This window comes from Homalodisca vitripennis, chromosome 7 (assembly GCF_021130785.1).
Source record: "Homalodisca vitripennis isolate AUS2020 chromosome 7, UT_GWSS_2.1, whole genome shotgun sequence".
In the NCBI taxonomy this organism is placed as follows: Eukaryota; Metazoa; Arthropoda; class Insecta; order Hemiptera; family Cicadellidae; genus Homalodisca; species Homalodisca vitripennis.
In genome coordinates, this window is record NC_060213.1 from 79502623 (window position 1) to 79528108 (window position 25486).

At 29.5% G+C, this 25486-nt stretch overlaps 1 protein-coding gene across 1 annotated transcript; it reads right to left on the reverse strand.

The window, feature by feature from the left end:
* LOC124366790 (cytochrome P450 4C1-like) lies at window positions 1-25486 on the reverse strand. Its single transcript, XM_046823392.1, has 13 exons — window positions 25351-25486; window positions 17667-17843; window positions 15753-15859; window positions 13754-13844; window positions 12526-12705; window positions 9978-10044; window positions 9513-9645; window positions 7986-8052; window positions 6724-6824; window positions 5829-5897; window positions 3597-3765; window positions 2303-2494; window positions 1-225 (listed from the first exon to the last, which is right to left on the reverse strand). The coding sequence occupies exons 1-13, from the start codon at window positions 25484-25486 to the stop codon at window positions 68-70; spliced, it is 1647 nt and encodes a 548-aa protein (XP_046679348.1). The 3' UTR covers window positions 1-67.

Consider the following 25486-nt stretch of genomic DNA (forward strand, 5'->3'; position numbering starts at 1 on the left):
TATTCTGATTAAAAGTATATTATTAAGCCTAGCTAAGAATCACAGTCAATTCTAAAGGGAGTGAGACTCATCGAGGATTAAACTTAAGAAGAAGAGGAGTCTTGCTGAACATAACAACTTTCAGCTCGTACTCAATATCTTCCATGCGCACTTGGGTGTTCACGGTAAATCTTCGAAGTATGTGGACCATCACAGTTTTCATCATCATCATAGCATAAGTTTTTCCTGTATGGAATAAAATTTAAAATTAGTTATTTATATTTTATGATATATTTGTTATGCAGTAAATAATTTACCTAAAAGCATTAGTTTCACTATAATCAATTCTAGTATAATATATTCTGCTGATTTAAAACGTGATAACTTTATTTAAATTAGAATTTTCTTCAATCATAAAATTATCGTGAAAACTTGAACAAACCAACTTAAAGTAAATATAAATCAGGACCTTTTTTATATATTGCTACAGTTGAATGAAAAAAATGAAGTAGAAGATCTTTTAGAAATCATATATGCAAATGATAACTCTTGGATAATTTTATTAAAAGGTTCAAACTTCAGTAGTATGGACTGCCAGAGTATGAAAATTAAGTGGATTGTCTTTGAGCTAAAGCCAAGTCCTAAGCTCATACGTTAATCATATTACTTGTACAATCCCTAGTTTTTCTAAACTTTGAATGTTAATTTATAAGCGTTGAGTTGGACTTAAATTCTCACACTCCTTAATAGATAAAAATTAATATTTACATTTTATTATAACACATTTATTAACGATGAACATGTATATTTATAACTGCGGAATTATATATTTATTTTTTGAAGGAATTGGTATGCCTTCTAGACAAGTCAGAAACAAGGAACCGGACAAAACAAATAGTGAGTAACATTAGATAAGTAGTTAATTCTGACCTATATAACCACAAAATGAAAACTTATATATATATATATATATATATATATATATATATATTAAATTGTATAAATGGCAATAGCCTTATTTAATTTCAATAAACACTGAATCGCAAAAAGTACTTGCTCCGCCGGGAGTCGAACCCGGATCTCTCACTTGCCGGGTGAATGTGCTACCATTACACCACAGAGCGCTTACTTTTTCCGATTCAATTATTTTGTATTTTGGCCGTATCTGTCACATATGAGTTTAAATAAGCAAACTAACATATGATCGGAAGACCAAATACCTGTCAAACGACTTTTATTTACATTAAATTGTATAATTGGCAATAGCCTTATTTAATTTCAATAAACACTGAATCGCAAAAAGTACTTGCTCCGCCGGGAGTCGAACCCGGATCTCTCACTTGCCGGGTGAATGTGCTACCATTACACCACAGAGCGCTTACTTTTTCCGATTCAATTATTTTGTATTTTGGCCGTATCTGTCACATATGAGTTTAAATAAGCAAACTAACATATGATCGGAAGACCATATATATATATATATATATATATATATATATATATATATATATATATCCCCACCCATTACCATTAAACATCCCGCGAATCCTAGAAAATATGTTTATTATATGAAAAATATTACTCGTACTATTTTGAACGCACTAGGCTATCAAATTGTATTTAATTAAAATTTATTTCAAATTTTAAATGTAAGTTCCTTTTTACGCATTTTTATATAAAAAGTAACAATGAAATTCAATTCCTTAACTAGATATGCAAAAAGCTTTCTTATTTTTACGTATTCCTACATTATTAGGTACAAAATATACGATATTCCGCTATATTTATGCCAGTAAAAAGTTATGTGTGTGTGTGTGTGTTTGTGTGTAAATACCAAACTATTTTGTTGTGTGAAGTAGTAATTAAAATATGTAGGTTTTTGGTATAAATCCCCATACCGCCACAATAGAGGCGATCTAAACCCATCACCCACAGAGGAACTAACTTTTCTTACTTATATCCATTAATAGGAGAAAAACTTGAGGTTTTTTATCATTTAATATTAGTTTTTATACTACTTTGAATATAAAATAATAATAAAACAAATATTTCTCTTTTTACAACCCTTAACCTCTAAATATTTTAACAAGCTTTCCTTTTTTATACTATTTATCTTCTTCCTGCCTTTCTTCTAATCATATATATTTTACTATTTTTATTTGTTATGTTCATATATTTATAGTTTAAACCCAATAATTATTGTGAATTAAACAAACTAGTTTTGTTTTAATTGTAGCTTTTCATTAATGGAAAATAATCTTACTGTGGTTGTTAAAGTGTTTTGGCTACACTTTACTTGTATAATAAAATAAACCGTCCTTACCTATACAACTTCGAGGCCCTGCACTGAAGGGAAGGAAAGCATACATGTGACGCTTTGTTCCGCTCTCCTGTTGCATGTCTGGGGCGAAACGTTCAGGCATGAACTTCTCTGGATGAGGAAACTGGTTTTCATGCCACCCCATTGCGTGGAGGGGTATCAGAATCCTACTTCCCGCTGGCAGAGTACACACGGCTAAAAGCACAGATATAACTGTTAAGTCTTTATTTCGTTGCTAATGCTGAACTAAAAAGATATAATGTTTGAGAGACCATTAGTCTTTTACTATAAAGGTTAATTAAGACCATGGATAATTACTTCACGAGATACGTATTTTATTTTGATGTATGGATCGAACTGATCTGAGAAGGAATACTATGTCTTTAGCTATCTTTTAAATGCTGCAAAAGCCTCGTAAAACTAAAACCCTTAGTATTGGCAACTTATAAGCTTCAATGAGTATTTGCGTTTATCTAGTATATACCTCTAGAATACGACTAATCTGTAACACTTCTTCTGGAGCAAACTGACCACAGATAGCTCAAATATACGTTGTGGCTTCCAGACTGTATTAGTACCTGCATCTGCCAGTTTCTGCTTTTAAATGTTTTCAGTCTAGATCAAATCTAAATATTTAGCCATTTATATCTACTGAGAATCCTATTGCCCTCTAATTTTCCTACCCATTGGAAGCTCTTAAAATCCACAAATACCTATTCTCTAAAATGTCCAAGTGGATTTCAAGATTTAGATAACGGCAAAGAGATAAATTCTTCCTTTTAATAAACCCTAAGATGTTTAAACTAATTTTAATGAGATTTTTTATACCTATTAAAAGGGCTTAGTAGTTTATTTTGTCGAGGCTGTATAGCGAGTAATATTGCAAAAAGAGTAAACTGTATTAAATCAATTTTTGTACATTTTATTTTCATTTCATTTTTATTTACTTATTTTTAAAATGGTCAAAATATTTTATAGTTGTAGCAAAATAAGTTTTTTTACCGTTGGGACCTATACTTCAAATTAAATCAAATCATATTTTAATTGCTGGAACATTCTAAAACGCATGGGAAAAATTAACTTTTTACTTGCTACAATGTTTCTACTTATATAGACTAATATTTTGTTGTTGTTAGATTTCTTAGATAATTTGTTTTATAATGACCGTCCGTTTTTCCTACAGTTTGTTAATACCTAATCTCAACACTTTTAAACGATTACAAAAACATTATATAAATATCTCAATAATAAAATCTACACAATCGTTACATAAGAACAACCATTTGAAATTTCGTACAGAGTTTTGTGTCCCTCGTTGCTCTCCGTACGATTACTGGGAATATACCATGCAGTCTCATACTTTCCATGATGGCATGTCCCAGGTATGTCAGAGAGTTGAGATCTGAGAGTGTAACATCACCACGAGAGTCTCCTATAACTTCGTGGATTTCGGCTTGGATTTTTGTCTGAAACAAATAAAGAATCTGACAATTATCCTTTAAGGTCTAAAAGTGTGGTGATAACTTAAAGTATGATAGTTTCCAGCAATAAATTAAGAGGATTAGTATTATGTATTGCTAATGTATCAGAAAAATATTGTTTATCTAGATTTAACAAATGTCACGAAGTCTTGTGTACAATTAAGATAAGAAATATTAGTTTTCTTTGTTTGTTTTATTTTGAACAATAGGTTTACTTTATGGATTTTTGTGTTCTTACTTTTAGACGTAATTGTTATTAGGAAGCAACATTAGGAATTATACACATTATATTATTTAATATAATTAGTATTACTCTATTAAAGTTCGTTAAAGGCACGTTCGTTTAAAACCCGTTCATAATTTAGTTGCAGTAAAAATTAATGTGTTTTTATGCAAAAAGAGTATTAAAAAACAAGTATTAAAAAAAGGTATTAAAAAGTTTTCTGTAGGAGAATATTAAAAAATACGTACTTATCTTATTAAAAATACTAAAGTAAACTAATATTAGTTGTATCATTTGAAAATTTTTCATGTATTCCAGTTACATCGACAATATCAATTAGTTTAGTAAAGGTAATTTATAATAATAATAGGAGATCCGTTATTGGAGTGTATATAATAATTGTGATTAAAACACTATGTATTTGTAATGTATAGTATAATAAAACTCTGTATATATATATATATATATATATATATATATATATATATATAAAAACATATCAATGTATATCTATGTATTATTTCCGATTTGAAACAGAAAATTAAAGTTGGAACTTTTTGTTTTAACATCTCTACAAATTCTATAGACGTTCAAAATAAGTAAAAATATTACAAAAAGTTACGAGAAATTGACACATGTAATTTATGTGGACACAAATAGTTACTATCCTAATTTTCTTCGAATATATTTACGTTGTGTGCCTCCGATTACGTTTTAAATAACCCATACAACAACTAAAGTCGTGCCGTAGCAATACCACATTCACAGCAGCTCTTTACTTAGTCATATGTCTCATTCTGAATCTACTCTGTTAGGAAAACTTCTTCCGTGTTCAAAGAGTTTATATTGTATGTATAATCAATAATGTGTTGTGGTTCAAATGAGTATTTTCAATAGTTAGGATTTAACTCGAACTTTAAAAAAACGTTAATCACTCGCTATTAACTAGGACGTGTTCCTATGTTACGGTCATTTGACCAAGTTCCTAGAAGGCTAATCGTTTTTAAGTGATTTTTACCACGTATTGTATTACATTTTACCCGTATTTCCACATATATTCTTTCACATAGTTTCAATAAATGGATTTATGTGAAAATACAGATACAATTATATAGCACTACTCTTTGTAAAGAATGCATGTTCTCCTTTTAATTATAAAAGGCAGAGAGAGCATAAATTAACACTGGCGATACAAGTTTATAAATACCCCTATGACCATAAAAATAATTTTTGACTTCTTAAACGAGAGATAAGAAAGCTATCGGAATTATGTTAAAATTTTACGGGAGAAGTTTAAATTTGTCTGAATCTTCTATTACATCACGAAAAAAAAGATTAGCCAGCCCATTGCTAAATTGCATGCAGTGAAATGAAAAAGACCTCAAAAACCAAGATCATCAACTAAAAAGTCAACTACTCTTGTAAAAACTGTACTCGTAAACTTTTTTGATTGACGTTCGACCTTTAGGCGGCATGGTTGTTTACAGACGTGGAAGCAGCCAGTGATCACGAGATTAGTGACTCAGGTGCTATTATATTAATAGGAGAGATTAGGTAACTGTGTCGTTAGGTAATCACAATGCATCCTGTAGAACATTCGTACCTCTCTTATTTTCGTTTTATACGATTGTTATCTTAAAATGAACATTCCTCTGCTATGTTTCATTGCTAGACATACGTAAATGTATATCAAATTACAAATACAGTAAATCTAGTAATTTGTATTGTAAATACTTCTAAGGTGGAATTGATATTAATAATATTCCAGGAATTTAAATTGACACTTATGATTGTAAACTTTTTATATTATATTATTATGCATTACTTGAACTTCGGGATAGTTTGCCAGCGTAACCAGTAGAAACGAAAGCGCTGCGACGACTGTATCTGTAGCCTGAAAATGAACCATAAGTGGATATAGCAACTGAATCTTATAGCTATAAAGAAGTACATCATAAGTGTACATCAATGAATGTGATATAGTAGTATACAAACACCAATGTATAATTTTAAAATTAATGGAACATAAATATAGGTTACATATACTTTTGTTCCCATTTTAACTTAAATACTATTTAATAACCTCTTAATTTACCCAAATACACTTTACAGGTCAAGGTAATTTAATTTACAATACAATCTGCAATAGTTTAATTTCATTTAAATCCATAGATAAATTTTCATACCTCACTTCATAAATTGATAAATAAACTGATTGTGCTACTAGAGTTGCGGTAGAAGCAAACGTTTGTAACCCATTGAAGGATTGGAAGAAAGCTTTACGTATGTTTATATCTGTAAAAACATTTGTTGTTGGTCTATCTAGGACTAACGTATAAAGCTAATGACAGTTAAGACAATTTTACATTTCTGAATGTGATAAAAATATTGAAATGCAAGTGATTAAGCGTAAAATATTTCCGCCACCCTTTCTTAACGAAGAAAAGAGATATGACGAACATGCATCCAGTTCTACGTAAATTCATTCTATAATATCTGATCTTTAATAAGAGAAGTTTGTAATTTACATGTTTTTGCTGTTATGGTAATTATAGATTAATTTACGATAGTTTCATGAAAGAGAATGAACTTATTCAAAAGGAAGTAAAAAATGTATCTTATATAAAATACTATATATATTGTTATGAAATGCATATATATATATTATAAAATTTTACTAATATCTACTAGAACAAGTTATGGATACTCCTACTACTTACTCCTACTATCATTGTCATAAGCTCGTCCTTCCAATCATGCTCTTCTGAGCCATCCGGTGGAAATTCAAAACAGACATCCAATAGACTTTTCCCAGGGAAAGCTGTAAATGGAATTAAGTGTAAAATTTAAAATACGAGTAATAAATTTTCTAGCGAAGTGGACAAACCGTCAGAAGCGGTTAATTTATCTGATTATATTCAGTTGATGGAGCACATAGAAATTCTAACAGCCAGAATTGCTACTTTTTATTGTATTTTGATTCCGAATTTGTTATAACACGAAATGAAAAAAAAAACTTATAATAAACAAGAAGGTAAATTGTATTATCTTAGATTTTACCAGCGTTTCTCTTTGAATTCATTATATTTCTGACTCAAAGTTTGAGTTTGCCTTTGCTGTCTCGATCGAGAAAATATATACAAACGTGTATATTTAAGAAAATATAAACTTATTTAGGATTAAGGTATTTCTTATGCCATATTTAATGGTTGGTCAATCGTTCAAGAAAACATACATACATTGACAGATCTGAAGCTTACTTCTGTGAAAAAATCATCTAACATGGGTTTTGTAACATTATTAGAACCAATAGTAAAAGTAATACAATAACTTGTTCTACGAATCGGCATTACAGTACCACTCAAATACCAATATACTGTAATGTATACAATTATGTACTTTAAAGTATTTTTTTTTACTAAACTTTAAATCTTCTCACATTATAAATCTCTGTGCTCAGTAGTGATTACAGAAACTGTTAAAAGAGAAGTTAAGTTATTCTTAATACTAATATACACCTTCAAGAATATAAATATAAACAAATGAAAAACACTCAGGTAATGAAACATATTGCTGTAATGTTATTTTACAATTTTTGAACAGAACAGTATACATTTCACGGGTTCTTCAAACACAAGTTTTCTGTAGTGCATTTTTTATTGAAATTTGCACAGATTTAGAGGCCAGTGTGGCCTATCCCTGAGGTCGCAGTACGAAATCCTTTCTTAGTGCGTCTCTAGGGCCTAAATGATACCTAGCACTAAATTAAATTTTAATAATCAGTTAGGACACAACTTTTGATGATTTCTTGATATTTTAAAAACTTAATTTTGAAATCACTACATTAACCATGAACGGTGCTTGGAGTAACAATAATGAACATCAATTTAAAAATAAACAAGATGATCTGCATACTTATAATAATATTGTCAAATCTTTGACTTGCAAGCGTTTCAAAAGTAGCAATAAAACTCATACTGACCTTCAGTTCCGTAGTTTTGGTTAGACTCTGGATCTAAATTTCTCATATTTTCCTCGTTTTTCCATTCCTAAAACATTATATATATGTTAATGTTTAACTTAGTATTAATTAAAAAAAAGTAAAAAATGAGTATTAATGGTAAAAAAATAAAATCAAAATTATATATATATATATATATATATATATATATATATATATATATATATATATATATATATATACACACACACAAACACACACACACACATATGTATATATATATATATATATATATATATATATATATATATATATATATATATGTTTAAAAGGTTCAGGTCTTTTTGTGCAAATATAATTATTTTATTACAATACTTCTATGAACAAAAACTCTTCCCGTCGCCAAATTCTTGTTATTGCAAATTATCTCGTCAAAGTGCATTGGTGTGTTATTACTTGGTATCAATTTGTGTGCATTCATATTATGAAATATTTTAAGTTGTGTTTAATCAGTTGTTTTCTTTTATATTTATTAGTTATTTCAGTTTTACCTCCTAATAATGAGAGTACTAAGATCTTAGTAGCCGAATAATTAACTAGTAAGGTAATAATATATGTAACTCAAGCTAAGTACAATGCTAACTATATTTATACAGCATAGTTTGTAATTTAAGTAAATTTTAAGTTCATTGTTTTTTAATTTATGTAAACGTATACCTGGTATAAAAACGTTGTATGGCTTTTTTAATATAATTTATTCTTCTAACGACTTATAATTTGATTGTTTGTATATAAAATAATTAAACGATACAATCCTGTTACTTCTGCGTTTTTTCTGTTACACAGGAAGATTTCTGTTAATCATTTGTTTTATTTGATAACAAGCATTTAAGCGCGGCTTCGCTCTAAATTTCGTACGTTTTTAATATGAGCACTTCCGGCTCCATTGAGTATGTTTCCGTCGCCACAGTAAAGTTTGTGTTTCGTAAGTCTCTTCAAAACCAAAGTAAAAGTTATAATACTTAGTCTTTTTTATATGCACTCCTAGCAGTTAAAAACTTATTTGCACGCAATTTAGTAGATTTGCACGTGTATGATTACTGCTATTTTTGGTGAATTCAATTTCCGACTTATTGTTGTGCTGTCGTAAAAACATTTTTAAACAGAATAGTTTACTACATTTGACAGACCCTTTCCATTAACATTTTATAACTTAGATAAAGATAAGATTTTTCTCCACTTTAAAGACCAGTGGGGCTTAACCTAGAGGGATTTGTGAAATAGAATAGGCCTATATTTATCCCAGGAAGCGTTTAAACCGTCTTCGTAAAATTGCAGTACAATCAGTTGGTTAGATTACGCGTTAATTCAAAATAAACTAGAAGGCAATTTTGCATTTATAATATTATTAGGATAGTGCATTATACAGTGTTAATATAAGATAGCTGTCCTTTAATTTGTTCAATGCATATGAGTTAAAGAATCCCAGTGGTGTTTTAACTATTTTAATCCTACCTTTTGTTAAATAAATAAATAATTTATTTGTACCTGGTCCAAGACATCAATGCAGGCTACGTAACGCTTCATTGCTTTTTTAAATTCTTTACCACATAGAAGATAATAAATCCAATCTACATGGAGCCACACTTTAAACAATCTCCCTATGAACATTTTACCTCCCCTGTGGACAGAAAAATTCGTTAGTAAATAAACGAGGTTTTATAAACAGGGAGCGATAAGTGCAATAACAACGGTGGATATCTTAAAAAAAGCTTTTTAAAAAACGTCTTAACCAATAATAACCCAAACATAGTCACTAAAACTAATCCGTATTGTGTTCAATATACTTGAAAATGTATAAGTAGAATAAAGAAAACTTTTTCTACAACTTAAAAATGTATTTACTTTCTGTATTGCTAGTAATTCTGGGTATAGCTGATAAGTACTCTGTTAAAACTGACATATTATACCGTACAGTATTAAATTATTATTAGTATATTCTAAAAAACGTACCAATCCAAGAGGTATATGATGTTTTCCTTTGTCTGACTAGATAGTCGATTTCTGGCCCCTATAATTTCTGCCAACAAACATTTAACCAAATATTTATAGACATTCATGAATAAGTTCAAAAATTAATTTGACTTATTTTTAAACGTTTTTTCTGGACATACCAACAAAGTTTACTGTAAAGTTATAAATAAAGATTTTCCAATTATTATCAGATAATTTACTACTACTTTTGTATACTATTGATTTGTATACGGGCTCTGTCGAAGAGATCACGTGTCATCCTTTCGAGATGCTGCAGGACTCATGACCATGGATGCCGTGTGTAGGATGCAGACTTGCTGCCTTATTATCAATGTACTGTTCCAGCGGGAGCCACGGTACCTGGCAGAAAGGCTGTGCAGTCGTGCTGAGATCGTTGCCGCAACACTCGGCAGAGTGACCAAATTCAGTTTAACAAAGTGAGGTTGGAGATTGGTCGAAGGGGGTTTTCCCATTTTGGTCCAAAGTTGTACAACGGTCTCCCTTGTGACCTTAAATTGCTAAAAGGTCGCCATTTTAAACTTCAGCTAAGGAAGCACCTCTTATCACTGGATTGAACGTTTTATAATTTTAACTTTGTACTTTTTAACTGTTTTAAATAAGTTTAGTGTCTAAAATATATTGTATCATGTTGACATGAGTTATTATGAAAACAGATGTATCTGATAATCGCTTGAAATAAAAGGCATGTTTATTTATTTATTATTTATTTACTTTTGTTATTTACTTAGTTTTTTGTTGTACGGTATGCGAATAATAAAAGTCCACACAATACACGAACACAAATAAAAATTATTTGGTACCTTAATCTTTGTAAAATCTTAAGAATATGAACATTGGGTTTCTATAATATTACTAGCCACATTCTTCGGCTTATAACAAATATTTGGGTCAAGCACATGGTATTACTAAATTGTAAAGGATTATTTTGCTGAGATAAAACTACCTACTAATATCAGATTAGTGATCCCCAAAAATTTACTTTGAATGTATGAATGTAATGATTTTAAGTATGTATTATATGTTTAGGAAGACTTTCTTGGCTGGACACGTGTGGGGCAAAACACGAAAAGGCCACAAGGCCGTCTAAGTCAAAGGTGAATAAAATCATAACCAGCAGGAGTTATATTTAGCAGACCTGGAGCATATGGCAACTGTAACACAGGAAATGGGGGAGCATTGTTGAGGAGACCAAAACGATATAGATATTATTCTGCCACGTTAAATAAATAGTTTTAAACATGGGTGTAATTTCAAGTATTTTATTGGGGTACAGATCAACTGTTGCTTAACAAGTGTCAATAATGTAGTATCGATAAACTAATGACAGGTATAAAGCAATGAGACCCCTCAAAGCCAACGTATAAACTAATTTCCGGTTTATATTTTTTTAGCAAAATGTTTTTATCAATAATATATTTATATAAATAAAAAAATACTTGCATTGCTAAAAGGTGTCCTCACTAGTAAATCAAAAACGACTATATTTACAGGAAACTTTAATTACGGGATACCAATTTTTTGTGAAAATTAAAGGTATATTTTGATGCCCGTTACAAATGTATGGGTAAATTTTAAACATGTTATGTAAAACCCTATATTTTCTACTAAATATTCCACATAAAAATATGTTTATAATTTGTATTATTGAAATTTACTTAACTCTTTTGATTACAGGCTACTACTGCATCGTAAAGGTTGTTTAATAAAACTTTTTGAAAATATGTAGAAGGCTTTATGTGAGTAGTTTCAAATGTAATTAAAAAATAATATAATTCTTGAGTGGATTATTATTTTTAGATTCACTAACAGAAGCCTCATAAATACATAATTGCCGAAATGAGAAAAATATCAAACATATCTTTTAAAAATCAGATGCTGAGGACAGGACTTTGTATTTATTACCCATTTCAAATAAAGCTCTAAACATTTTGATAAAATTAATAATTATTCTTTTTGGACACAAATATTTTTTCATAAGATCAGTTTACTACCAACATGGAGTCAGAATGCAATCTTAAATATGAGCCTAGATGTGATATAATACCATATTACCATTTAAGTGCCACTAAAATAACAAAATAATGACAAAATATAGTGTTATGAAAGTTCAAATTTAGCTTCCATGTTGAATAAAGAAATAACAAGTTTTAAATTATAAATTCATATTTTCAATTAACACTAAAAAATAGGTTAAGTATCTCCATTTTCGGTAAATATTTCCTTTTTGAGATACCAATGTTAGTATAGTTTAATGGGCATCAGGTAGGTTCAAAAAAGCTGTCATTACTACAAGGAAAACCCTGAGTAATTACCTTATCTGAAGATCACGGGAAACCATATTTTTACCTTGAAAAGGTATTCCTTAGGAATCATTATCAGAATAATCAATGATTGGAAAGTACCAGGATTACTATTCATTATAAATCCAACTATAGTCAGTCATATATAGGTTACAGGTTAGATGTACGTTCATGCAAATACACCTTAAATCAATTGCGTTGCTTACTCATAACAGCATCCACAGCTGTATGAAAGATATCGTTGGTGGGCTCGATTTCCTCCGTCCCAGAGGCCAACTTGTCTACTAAGTCTTTACTGACATCGTTGAATACAGATAGGTACTGTTCCACATTAGAAGGATGCAGCACGGGGCTTATAAGGCGCCGGTACTTTTTCCAAATGACCACTGGAATACAGAACTTTTGTTATAGTTATAGTATAGTAACTAGTGTTATATAGTTATACAGCACTTTATTAAAATTATTGAAGAAAACTTTAATTTTAATTTTCTCAGTATAAGATTTTGTATTTATTGTTAGGTTATGTTAATTAATAAAGATTCTTTACTGAGGGGATAAAATAGTACGGGTATTATCGTCGTTAAGTGTTAGAACAGAAAAACTATTTCGAAACTAAATTTATACTAGATTTTTCTATTTAATAAGCTCTATATCATAGGGCTATCACTCAAAGAAAATTTATATTGTTCACCGATACGTATATCTTACATTTTATGTAGTACTTTACATCTGGAGTACTAATTAGTACTGAGTTCTGATACTGATATAGGAAGCATTTTGTTTCTTTTTTCTTAAGAAAACAACGATATAGAACGTTGGTAATATGATTAAAAAAAGTATTTACTTACCTTTAGTCAGAAATCCCCAAAAAGGTATTACGCTTACAAGTATAGATGTTAAAAAAAATTATCCTCAAGCAGTAATACAATCGTTAAAATGTTTTCGCACTTGACGTCGTCATTAATTAATAACACAAAACGCAATCAAAGTAAAAATATTTTTTACATCGGTACAACCTCGTTTGGTAGGCATTCCGGTGCGAAATGGTTGTGAACAAGTAAAAGACAGCTAAAATTAGAACAACGCCTACTGCCCGAAAATACTAACGATTGTAGGCCTATTACTACTTTGAAAATGACGTTTTAACGCCGAAATTCGTAATCAAAATATTTTTGATTGCTAACTAAAGTTATAAATATTTAAATAAAGATTATTTTAATCTAAATGCTAATTAATTACTTTCGAAAATACTATGTACATCATATTTCAGAGATTAGGGGTGACTGTGGAAGACAACTATGATTTACATTTAACAAATAAATCACTTTCATGAGTAATTACTGATTTATTTTTTGTTTTATAGTTACAAGAACGTAGCGTAATAGAGTACTTGCAGTAACCTATATAGTTGTGATAATAGTGGTAGTTACTTACCAGGAGCAGTGAGCAGCCCGTTGCCTATGAACGGTCTCAGGAAATGGTAGACAACATCCTTTTCTAAAGTGTTGGAACTGTTTAAAATTATCTGAAATAAAAAATGATACAATATTCATCTTGAAGTATTTAGATAATAAAGACTAATTTATATTTATTCCTATTCGTTGTATAACTTTTTTTTCTTTAATACAAACATATTTATTATTATTAGTATTACACAACAAATATGATAATTCTTCCATATTGAAGTATAGAAAGCTAAACCGTACAATATATAATCTTACGAGCAACATAATATCGAAGTGCAGTTATTTCTAGTACAAACGTAGTATATGTCAAGATTACTACACGTCCACAAGGTAGGAGAAGTATGCCACTCGATGTGCCGTAACAGCCTTCGCTGAGGTTGAAGAGAAAATTTGAAATTTATTGCCCCTTTAATTCTCTAGATTTCCTTACAAAGTTAAAAACAAATACATTCACACAAAAAAGAAGTTGACACCAAATTTACCCGTCATAAAACTGTTTATTGTATAAATTAAGTTACATTAAAATTTAAGGTCTACATGTGAAATTCTTTTACATATATTTTAGTTTAAAAATTGAAATCTTCACACCTCGTAACTATAAAATAATGTTCTGTGTTGTGGTTTATTTAGGTATATGTGTTAATATATCAAAGGTTTGAATCTCTTACGGTGTATTGAGTTGCAATCGCGTTTACCCGTAAGACCAATATAAAATTATTCGTCAACGCTCAGTCTAACCCCATGGAGGTACATGAACCTGCATCGAACTCAATGTTCTTCATATAGATTTATGTACAACTTCTTTAAGCTTCAAGTCAATACATCAGTTCACTTTCCAGATATCATGCAAACAGACAGTTCGACAGACAGACAGACAGAAATTAAGTTTTTCCAGTCTGATGAGTGATTTGCAAAACTACAACCAATAATGTAAGAGATGGTGAAACTATTTTTAGCACTCAGGAAACTTAGAAAACAGAGAGCATTACAATACACTATTAAATCCCGTTTGATAGAGAAATGTTTGCACAAATATTTTTTTATATTTTTTCATTGACGAGTTTCTGTTTAAAATTAAAAGACGAGTTTGAAAACCTCGTACTTCAATTGCATATTATATTTTAAATGTTATATTACGATGGGTCAGATCTTTCTGATAGACTATAGCATCTATTTTACAGTTTTGAGTAGAAATTCACCGTAATATGTTACAAGTTAAAATGTTTATGAATACAAAGTTGCGGTTAGCTTCTTTTTACTTTATTAACACGTTTACCGACCAATAATTAGTGAGTATATTGTCATGAACAAAAAGAGTACGAAATTAATTTTCTATTGAAACCTTTGTTTATTGTTACTGCAATGGTCTTTCTGGTAGAGGTAAGCTCAAAATCAAACTTTCCTCATAAATTAAAATTGCAGTGGATTGCTGTAACTTAGGGCCATCAAGTTGTAGGAACAAATAACATATGCTCTACGATAGATTTCATATATACCAACAGAAACGTCCTTAAAAGTCATTGTACAATTCATGGAAAATGTATTAATGATAATTATTATCATGTTGTCTGAGTTAAGAATGTAATATTTATTATAATTCTTTGGTTATTTCATCCTACCTAGAATGAGCGTTTAAACGAAACTAATAAAACACATGTTCACTGGATAAAAACATTTCTAAACTTCATAGTTATCTTTAGATTATAACTATAAGTTTAAATGCTGAACCATTGCCCTAGTTCTGAGAGATGTAATAGGGATGTTTTACTATGTACCTTATTTCAGTTAAAAAATAAAAAAAGTAGATCATTACACATAACACTATTTTTCTAACGTAATACAACAATTGTATTCTATAATTTTAAATACTGATAGTTCATAATTCAAGTTATTAAAAACTGTAAAGAATATGTAAAGTCTACAGACATAGCTTCTGAAGTTGCACCGAAAAGGTACCAGAGGATTACCTGGACGTCTGACGGATCCGATGCCACAAATACAGGAACCGGACCAACCCAAATACTGAATAGACCTTTGAATTGTGTTGTAAATTTTATAATATTTTTAGTTATACCTGAAACAGAAAAGAAACTGTTACCAATATTTATTTTCACATATACTGTGATAATGTCCTATTGTTGCAAAATAAAATCCTAGCCAAAACCTCACTTTCTGCATGTTATAATACACTTACCAATTACTGGAGGACTCAAACTAATTTCCTTTACTAGTCGATACTCTTAGCTTTTAATGCTGCCATTTTATCTTTAGTAACCGTTCTATAAATTTAAAAGAAATGTTGTACAAACTCATATGAACATTTAATACAAACGAAGAATTGAACCTGTGACCTTTCAATATCAAAACAATTGAACCTGTTCAATCTAAAGCAGTTAAAACAAAGCTTTGGTTAATTTTACGTAAAATCTCAATCCACTGGTCACTCAAATAAATATGTGACAACTACCAGTGAAGCTAGGGTAATGTCCAGGTTGACGATTAATATACCAATCTCTCATCCGTCAATATGATAAACAAGGTTATATTTCGTCAATCAAGCGATAATTTTACCTTCGTTGATTTATCACATTACAGTAAATATTATTTACATACCTGTTCCCTGTATTATATATAATAATAAAGTGATAACTTGGGACCATTAGTGAAGTGTCATTTAAATATTCATCATTCTTCGAAGATGTTTCATTCATTATGAAATCAATCATTATGTTTTTATACCAGACGTATCAAGAAAAACTAAGCTTATTACTTATTACTCATGACGGTAAAAACAGACGACCCGTGACTCATTTGCACAATTAAATGTAAATTATTTAAATATTTGTTTTTAAAATTATTTATGTAAATTTTAATCCATTTGGTGTTGCTAAAAGTGCTACACTGCCAAAACACATGACTAATATTTGATCAAAACAATTTGTTTTCTCATTTTAATAAATTTTTTGATATAAGAAATATATTTGCTTCACGATGGTAGTTGAAAATTTTAGTATAATCTAATTTTAAATAAACAAACGTTAGCCTTAGAATGATAATACAGTTTTTAGAAATAAGTAGCATAAAAAACGTTTAATTATTTATTATTAAAATATAAACGAATTCCTAAACACCTTCGTGACTGTACTCACTTAATGTTAAATGTTCATTTAAGTTTTTTAGCTCCAGAATAGAAAAAAAGTGTAATTATTAACTTTCGCTGGAGTTTTTGGTTCTTGAAAATCTGTAGCAAATTTATAATTGTAAACAGGTATTTACATAGCCTATATTTAAAAACCAATAAATAATTCTTAAGCATGGTTTTTTAGGAAATGAGGTCAACGAATTACTGTTTTTTTTATTATTAAGTCTGTATAAATACATTTAAATATACAACTTTTACAATACACCATTTACAAAGAGATGTCCTGATAATACGCCTGTACATGTCAACGTGGTTTCAAAAAACAAGCGTAGGTTTCAGACAGTTCAGCTCCAATGTCAGTTTACAAGCATTACTTATATACTGTAAGGATTCTGCTTTGTTTAGTGCCATATATAGATGTGTACTAAGGTGTTAAAAGTTTCATCCTGTTTTAAGAAATAGTTTTTATCCTGTTATATCCATCACAGAATATCCTCACGACTGGGTTTTCGAATGCTATGAGTTGGTTTTAGTAGTTAGAACATAACCAGTAAATGTGTTATGATGTACTTCCATCAGCTGTTTCACGTTTGATGTTGTGTGAGTATACGTAGACTATATTTACTTTTTGCATATGTGATCTAAAATAATTTAAAATATATTACAACAATTGCAAAGAAGTGTTGCTGGTTTGAGAAAAACAGCGTACGAATAACAGTAAAACAACATGACTACTTACTAGTAATATCGCCAACGAAGAATAGAGCATTGCCTATGAAAGGCCATGCCGGTGGACAAGGTAGTTTGTTGGCTGTAGCAAGGATATGTCGATGTCTCCACCGAAACTGAAGGTACAACACTACTAGTATTAGGCAGAGTATTGAGACCAGTAGTAACAGAACTGACATGGTTGTGCCTGCATGACAGAATTGGTAAATGTATACTCGCATGTTCAACTATCTTTAACTATGACTAAACCTCAGTCAAAAGTGATAATATTTTAGTGTAACCTTAATTCTTCTCACGAGACATAGGTTACTGTTCAAATCTGTTAAAAACTATCAAATAGTTTTGACATCACAGCTCGAAAATTTGATCCGAATCCTTGTGTTCCAATAATATTTTGAAACAAAATTATTAAAGATTTTCTTTTATTATAATAATTATATTTACATTTATCAAAAAATAATTTCGACATGATAAGAAAAGTTAGTGTCTTGAAAAGTTTCGTCAATTATACTAATTTTTATATTTAATTTTCTTTTATAACTGTTCTCAGAAATAGGTATGTTTTGAAAATATATTTATCGACAAAGCGTATAGGTAGAGCATTTTCAGCACATGACAGATATTGTTGACGTTCTTCATCTTATTTCTCGATTCACATCGTGTCAATGTATTTTAAGTATTCATAATCTTGACTAAAATACTTTGGGGTTATTTCAAGCGGAATATAGTTATAACACAAGACACGAAAACCTAATCAACTTAAATAGCGGTTTGTTTATAGTAAACGTTTAATGACATGTCAGGAATTTATTTTAGAACAATTGCTTGCATTAAAATATAATATTATAACATTTGGAAAAAAAAAACAAAAAATACTAGGTTTGCATTACTTGTAACTAAATTATTATGGCAATAAAGTACCTATTTTAAACTTTTCCTTCACCCTTCACCCGCAAAACACCAAATTGGATCATACAATCAAATTTTTTAATTCTTATAAAAATACATATTTGATGTATAAGAATGCATTTATTTCAATGAAACAAATTTAAAACTAACATAGTGTTTCCCATACTAAATCTGTTCATGAATCTCTACTAATAAAAAAAAACTTTAAATGTATTATATACTTATTAAGGTTAGTAAATTCATACTATTAATATAAACTTATATTAATAAATATTTTGCCTAGTTTTTAATTTTATTATTACTAATATGTCTAAAATAATTATGATAGTTTCTTTAGTGAACATTTATTAAAATAAATCTCATGATTGAAACATTTGTTTTGTTTAAAGTTTTAAAGTTTCGTTAAGGTGATGAATGATTTTACAGTGTAATTTTAAAATATTAAAACACGATGATTAGTGTCCGATATCCAATTCTACCTTGCCACTGTAGTGTTTTCCATAAATATAAAAAGGATAATTTACACAGCATTGAATTTATATTACTAAAAACGCTCATATTCTCCGCAGTTCTATAGTGTGGTCATGAGTACTCTCGATCTGATTCTGGCACGAGAACCGTTTGCCGCAGTGAACTTTATATAATTCTAAAAGTAATTAAATGAGACTGAATATAACAGATATTACTTAGTTATATTCAGTGCACAAAGTAACTTCATAAAACACTTAATCTGTTATACATAAAAAGATATGAATATAACGTTTTCATATTTAAAGCAAATTTAAGATCGGTGTTATAAAATAGTTTCTGTTAATTACCAGTACCTAATAATGAGTGACGATTGAATTGAGCCTCGTAGACACAGACCACCACGTGCGCCGCGCCCCACTCCAAGGTCACCGGCCGGTATTTGTTATGGGGATGACTGTAAATATTCCGGCAACCTCAGATCAAGATAACGGACTACATTATCCTTGTATGTGAGCTCCATTATATTACTGACGTATCCATATTAAGAAAGTTTATTTTAGAACTTTTTAAATAATACAGAAGAGTATATGTTGAAAACAATAATTGAGTTATGAAACAAAAAAACTGTATTGATTTCAAACATCCATAGCATAAGACCTTTTCATTACTTTTCAAGTGATTTAAACAGATTAGTTTCGATTGAGAATCTAAGTCCATTTAAAACTTAAACATACTACGTGACTGAAGATTTATTAAAAACGCCCTCTTGTTTCTTAAAGCGCAAAACACTACATTTATTAGTACCATTAAGAAGTACCATTTTGTTGTAGTAATCCGTTTTATTCAATCTCTCCATGTTTTGTGCTGAAATTCAGTTTTTAGATCGTGTAATTAAATCTATACTAACTTTTGTGTTATATTTTATAGTGAATAATAACGATTTGCTTCATTGATGAAGTAGTGATATTTGAAGACTGTAGACCAACTAATTAAAATTTTTCAAATATACTTCCTGGCCATGCTAGTAAAAGATAACATACAGAACAAATTATAATAACTTTAAAGTTTAGTTTTATAGGTAAAAGTTAATACTGCAAAGTTTATTACACATTTAAGAGGAATACTAAAGTCATTGCTCAAAGCAGTTGACCTTTTAGTCCAGAAGAATATCGGTGGTATTTAAAATTTCTTTCAATGTAGTTTTATCCATTGTTCTTTTTTAAAGTATGAAAAGACTTCAATTTAGTACCTTTTACAAAATGCCTTACTTTGTACCAAAATTTTTTGTGGCATAAAAAACTTCTACACCTATTATTTAAAAACGTTTTTTATAATCATTTAATACTAAATAAAAAGTAAAGTAAGGTCTGTAAGATCCTCACTCATACAAATTGTATATGAGTTAGAGGGTGTTGCAATCTTGCAGAAGCCTGTGTCAATTGAGGTTTGTATAAAAAATACATTTCCTGGTATTAATAACAAGGTAAGGTAAAACTTTTGTATCTACTATATTATTACATAACTTACATTTTTATTTTTACAGCGTAGTGATAAAACGCCACAAAAAATAACCTGTTTTTTAGTTTGTTTTTTTCACTTATTCCAATAAATATTATAAAATTGTATATTAAGTAATCTTTCTTCTCAAAATAATGAACGCAATTACATTTTGGTTTTTAGGCCAGTTCAGTTGTCATTGGGTTTATATAAGTTATTTGTTTCTTGTAGGTCACTAAACTTACAAGATGTCGCTAAGCATATCTCTTCAACAAAATAAGACCCACTAAACCCAAAATAGTTTTAAAAATAGATTTAAATGATTATTTTTGGAGGATTTTAAATATAATTTTTTACACGTGTATCTTCATAACGTTTTCCATACGTTGATATTAATCACTAATAGTTTTAATTAGGAACAGAACTTAAGATTCTCAAATAAAATACAGTATAATAATTAGAATTTTACTTCAAAATGAAATCTCTAACTAACAATTTTCTACAATGTTATTTTACGTTTCCTAATCTTATTTTACGAAAAAAGACCTACTGCGTTAACAAAATTTCATACAAAAGTTCCAAAAAGAAACCTAGGGTAAGTAATTTCATTTCATTTCGAAAAGAAAAGTTTCTTTAAAATACTCTGAAACCAATGTTGCTTTTTGAAGTAAATTTTTGGGAATTTAATTGAGGAAACATTGAAAACAAGAAAGACGTTCATACAATTTCAGAAAACTGCAGCAAACAAAAGAGAACTAAAATTTAATCAAGAAAATCGTAGGGTTTCTTAAACAGTGGAAATTTTTACAACCTAGATAGTTTCATGAACAATGAAATTAACTCTAATTGTGCAAAAATAGTTCTAGCCTATTAAGCAATATGAATCTTAATTTAAAATTAATTTTAAATCTAAAGTGATATCCTGTACATTATTGTCAAATTTATAAATGAGACGTATAGCTATGTTAAATAAAATATATTTATTAGCTCTCGTATACCGTGTTTGTCTATATTACTGAGAGGACTATATAACTACGTTCACTATGTCATAGTAATGTGTTGCATTGACATATGATATTTTGAGGATATTCAGGGAATATTCATAACTGTAACATCAATAATTGCAGAAAGTCAAGGTTAAACATCACTATTCCTTATAAATAATTGTTGAATATTTGCAATCCTCTTATTAGAATCATAGGAAAAGTTTGCTTCGGAGAGTGTTTGTTTGACGTACGACAGTGAAAGAAATAAATGAAAGTCTAGTGTGTATATTCATTAAATGATATTTATCACTCTTGAGTAATCTGAAACACTTCCGATACTTACATATGTAAATTAACAGATACAAACAACTCTTAATGAGAGGGCAGTGAATAATTCTAATAGTTTTTTCTCCCGATACTGTAATTATTACCAATTACGCTACAAAAACGTAAATACACACGTTATATCGGAATCACTTCCAGGTCTGATTAAAGAACTTAAAGCTGTAGATGTGAGTGTGATTTCTATGTTAGCCTAAAAAAAACACGAATTTATATAAATACTAGATGGCCTTGGCACGCTTTCCTATAGCTAGGCTATAAAAGATTAATTTATCAATAGATTATGCATTATTATGTATTTTATTATAGTCCACTACAATAAATAATAAGTAATTAATACAAAAAGCCTTTCAACGAATAAATTCAATATCATAAATCAGGTATGGAAAGGTTAATTTTGGCTCTAAACAATTATGTAATTCTAAATTACAACAATTAATTATAATTCTATAAGGCGCTAAATGGTGCACAGTATTTTTAGTTAATATGTCTGTTGCTAATATAATAAATTAGATTGTGACGAGAAGTGAGCATGAATCATATGATTGGCCATTAGGGAAAGATGGGTTTTCTAAATATAAGCCGCAAAAGGCCATTGTCTGGCCTTTTGACGCTGTGGGTACTTATGCATTTTTATTCCTTACTCCATATTCCCTATTTTAGATATCAAGAATACATATGCATATTTATATACACACATAGGACAGGACAGAAAAGAGTACTCGTGACAAAAGACAACATAGATGGTTTTTATAATAGGCTTTAAGTACGTATTAAAAGCCTTTCGTTTTTTATATCAATAACACAGTACAAATGAAACACTGTATACTTTACATTTGGTAAATGTACATTTAAATGTATGTTAGGATAACATTTTCTTATCTGGATTTTTTTACACTATGCTATACAGCTGTTTTAGAAAACGTTATTATATGATGTGATGTTACTATATAAAGCTTACTCTTTGCTTTTAACACTATAGAAAAAAAGAGAGAAATTAAAAATTGAAGTTAATTGAACTTGGTTTCCAAATACTATTCATTTTGCCGTTAACCTTTGAAAATAGCCATCCATAGTGTAAGAATATTTGGATGGTTTTTTGCAGTTTCTAATATTTTTCATATTGATAAATGCATTTGGCATGTTTCTATGTTGGTTACATCTCGGCTTCCCTTCGTATGAGAGAAAGTATTGTGGCTTTGACAATTCGTTGTCGATTGTCATTGACCATTAGTTATCTGCCTGTAAGAGCATTACGTTCTCTAATGTGAGTTCTCGCCAAAAGAATGTCATAACTTTGAGATCTTTAAATAAGTCTACTGAGGTAGCCGGTAACTAATCAAATGTAGGTGATGGATCAAATTGTGATTGCTGATAAAAGTGGAGCACATAGCCTCACGTGCCATCTTTGAAAAAAATTGTCATACTGTCTTTCTTATTAATCATAAAGTTTAAGGCAATAAAATATTCTTTAAACCCCTCTTTTACGCATACCATACTCCAGGGAAAAGGTAGTTTATAACAGGGATTGCCTCATTTTTCCATACAATATTCTTAGTTCTACAAATTGTATTGCTTACATAAATATTACTTTTATAAACTTTTTAAGAAATGTTTAAATGCAGAACATAAATGCTCTATAACTATTCTAAAGGCAACTTCTGATTATGTGTTTCCAAAAACACGTGAAATCCCGATGTTCATTTCAATCAGCATCATTATATTTCTAGAGTGAGAAAGTCAAATTCTGGCTTTGCTGAAAAACGTTTCTATAAGATATGCCATAACAAATCCCCTAAGCAATCGGCTTGATCTAATCAAAGAACAAGCCTTTATCGTATGTGGACGTTTAGATAAAGTTTCTATAGGAGTCAGATGACTCTTATACTGAAAAAACCATAGAGGACGGGTGTTATAGAGTAGAACTTGTCCACGATTTATCTAGAGATTCTTATGTATTACAGCACAATTAGTATCGACATGCATTTAAACGGCGGCCTTCGGTTCGCTCATGAGATTATACGGCGGATGGGTTACTGATTATAGTGTTGGAAACTGGTCACTCTCCGTAATATTATGATTATATAATGATATATGTAATTTATATGGAATTGGCTCCTTTGCATATCGTTCACATTTGTTAGAGTTAGCTAATGTAAACGTGAGTCACTCTTCTGACCACTCAGATTAGCTTAAGTGATTATGAAATATATGTTAATAAGCTATAAACTATTTTGACTTAAAAACTATTAAACTATTTCCTTGAACTTAAAACCAAAAAAGGTAAATTATTTAGGAGAGTAATTGCAAAAAAACTGCTTCTACTCCTACGGATTTTTTTTTCTTTTACAGAGTATAAAAAAATTGTTATTGATCAAAACAAAATCTAAAGACCTGTAGTAATTTTAAAACAACTCAACAAAATACCATCTATTATAGATGCATTAATCCAATTCAAGATAAACTAAAAACAAATTTTATATAAACTCCGAAAGATTTAGTAAAAACAGGCTCTGTAGGGTAAAAGTCGGATTATACCCTACGATATTTCACTTATACTGTTTCTACAATTGTTCATTATGGGCTCGTCAAGTCATCGTGAACCTTTTAAAAGCGTGTGCACATTGAAACATACTCCTCACGAACGAGATTATTTGGACAACTTCACTATTGTCTTAAGCCATATTGAATGTGCTTTAATTATTTGTTCACACTGTGCTTTAAATCCCCGCCTGGAATTTGTATTGTATTTATTGATATTACTTATATATAAATTCTCATATAATTTATTTTTATTTGTCAGGTAGGTTTACATGAAAGATTTAAAGTTTTATAAGTAATTATTTACTGATAAATTAATTTTGTTTTTGGTGAAAAATAAACACTAGTTCTAAGAACAATACCATATAAACGTATGAAAAAATTTGTACATAACTATACAAAAAACTTTTTCCGATATATAATTAACAGAAGTATTAGGAATATTACTGATATTTCATACATTTCAACAAGTTAAGTTCAAATTCAAAATTTTTATTCACATACACAAAACAATAACGTATACAGTACACTTCCATAGTTTCAAATCAACAATTCTCCATATAGACTATAGGTCTGTGTAAGGACAAGGGTCCATAAATCAGTCTTTTCATGATTTACATTTGTGTGGTATAGTTTTATGGTAACATTTACAAAAGATCAGTTTAAGATTGTACAAAATACATTATTGTAATAATTTTATATACATACATACATACATATATGATACACATACGCATGCATATATACATACACATACACATATAAACATATACCCATCCATCTCTATACATTTTGGGCACCGCTTAACAACCATATTACTATTAGATGGATAAAAACAATCCGACAGCACCAACAAACCACTTCTCAGAATAATAATTCTTATTTACACAATATTCCCAAATAATTTGCTGTTAACAGGCTTCTACATAATTTATAGGTAACGCGAACGAATCAGTACCTCTGCAGCAGCATCACCCTGGTTGAGCAACCACCGACCTGCCCTACGCTTATACTCGGCTACACTTCCACCCTCTGCCTCCAATATATTGTGTTCTGGCAGATTCTCATGAAACACATGAGCCAT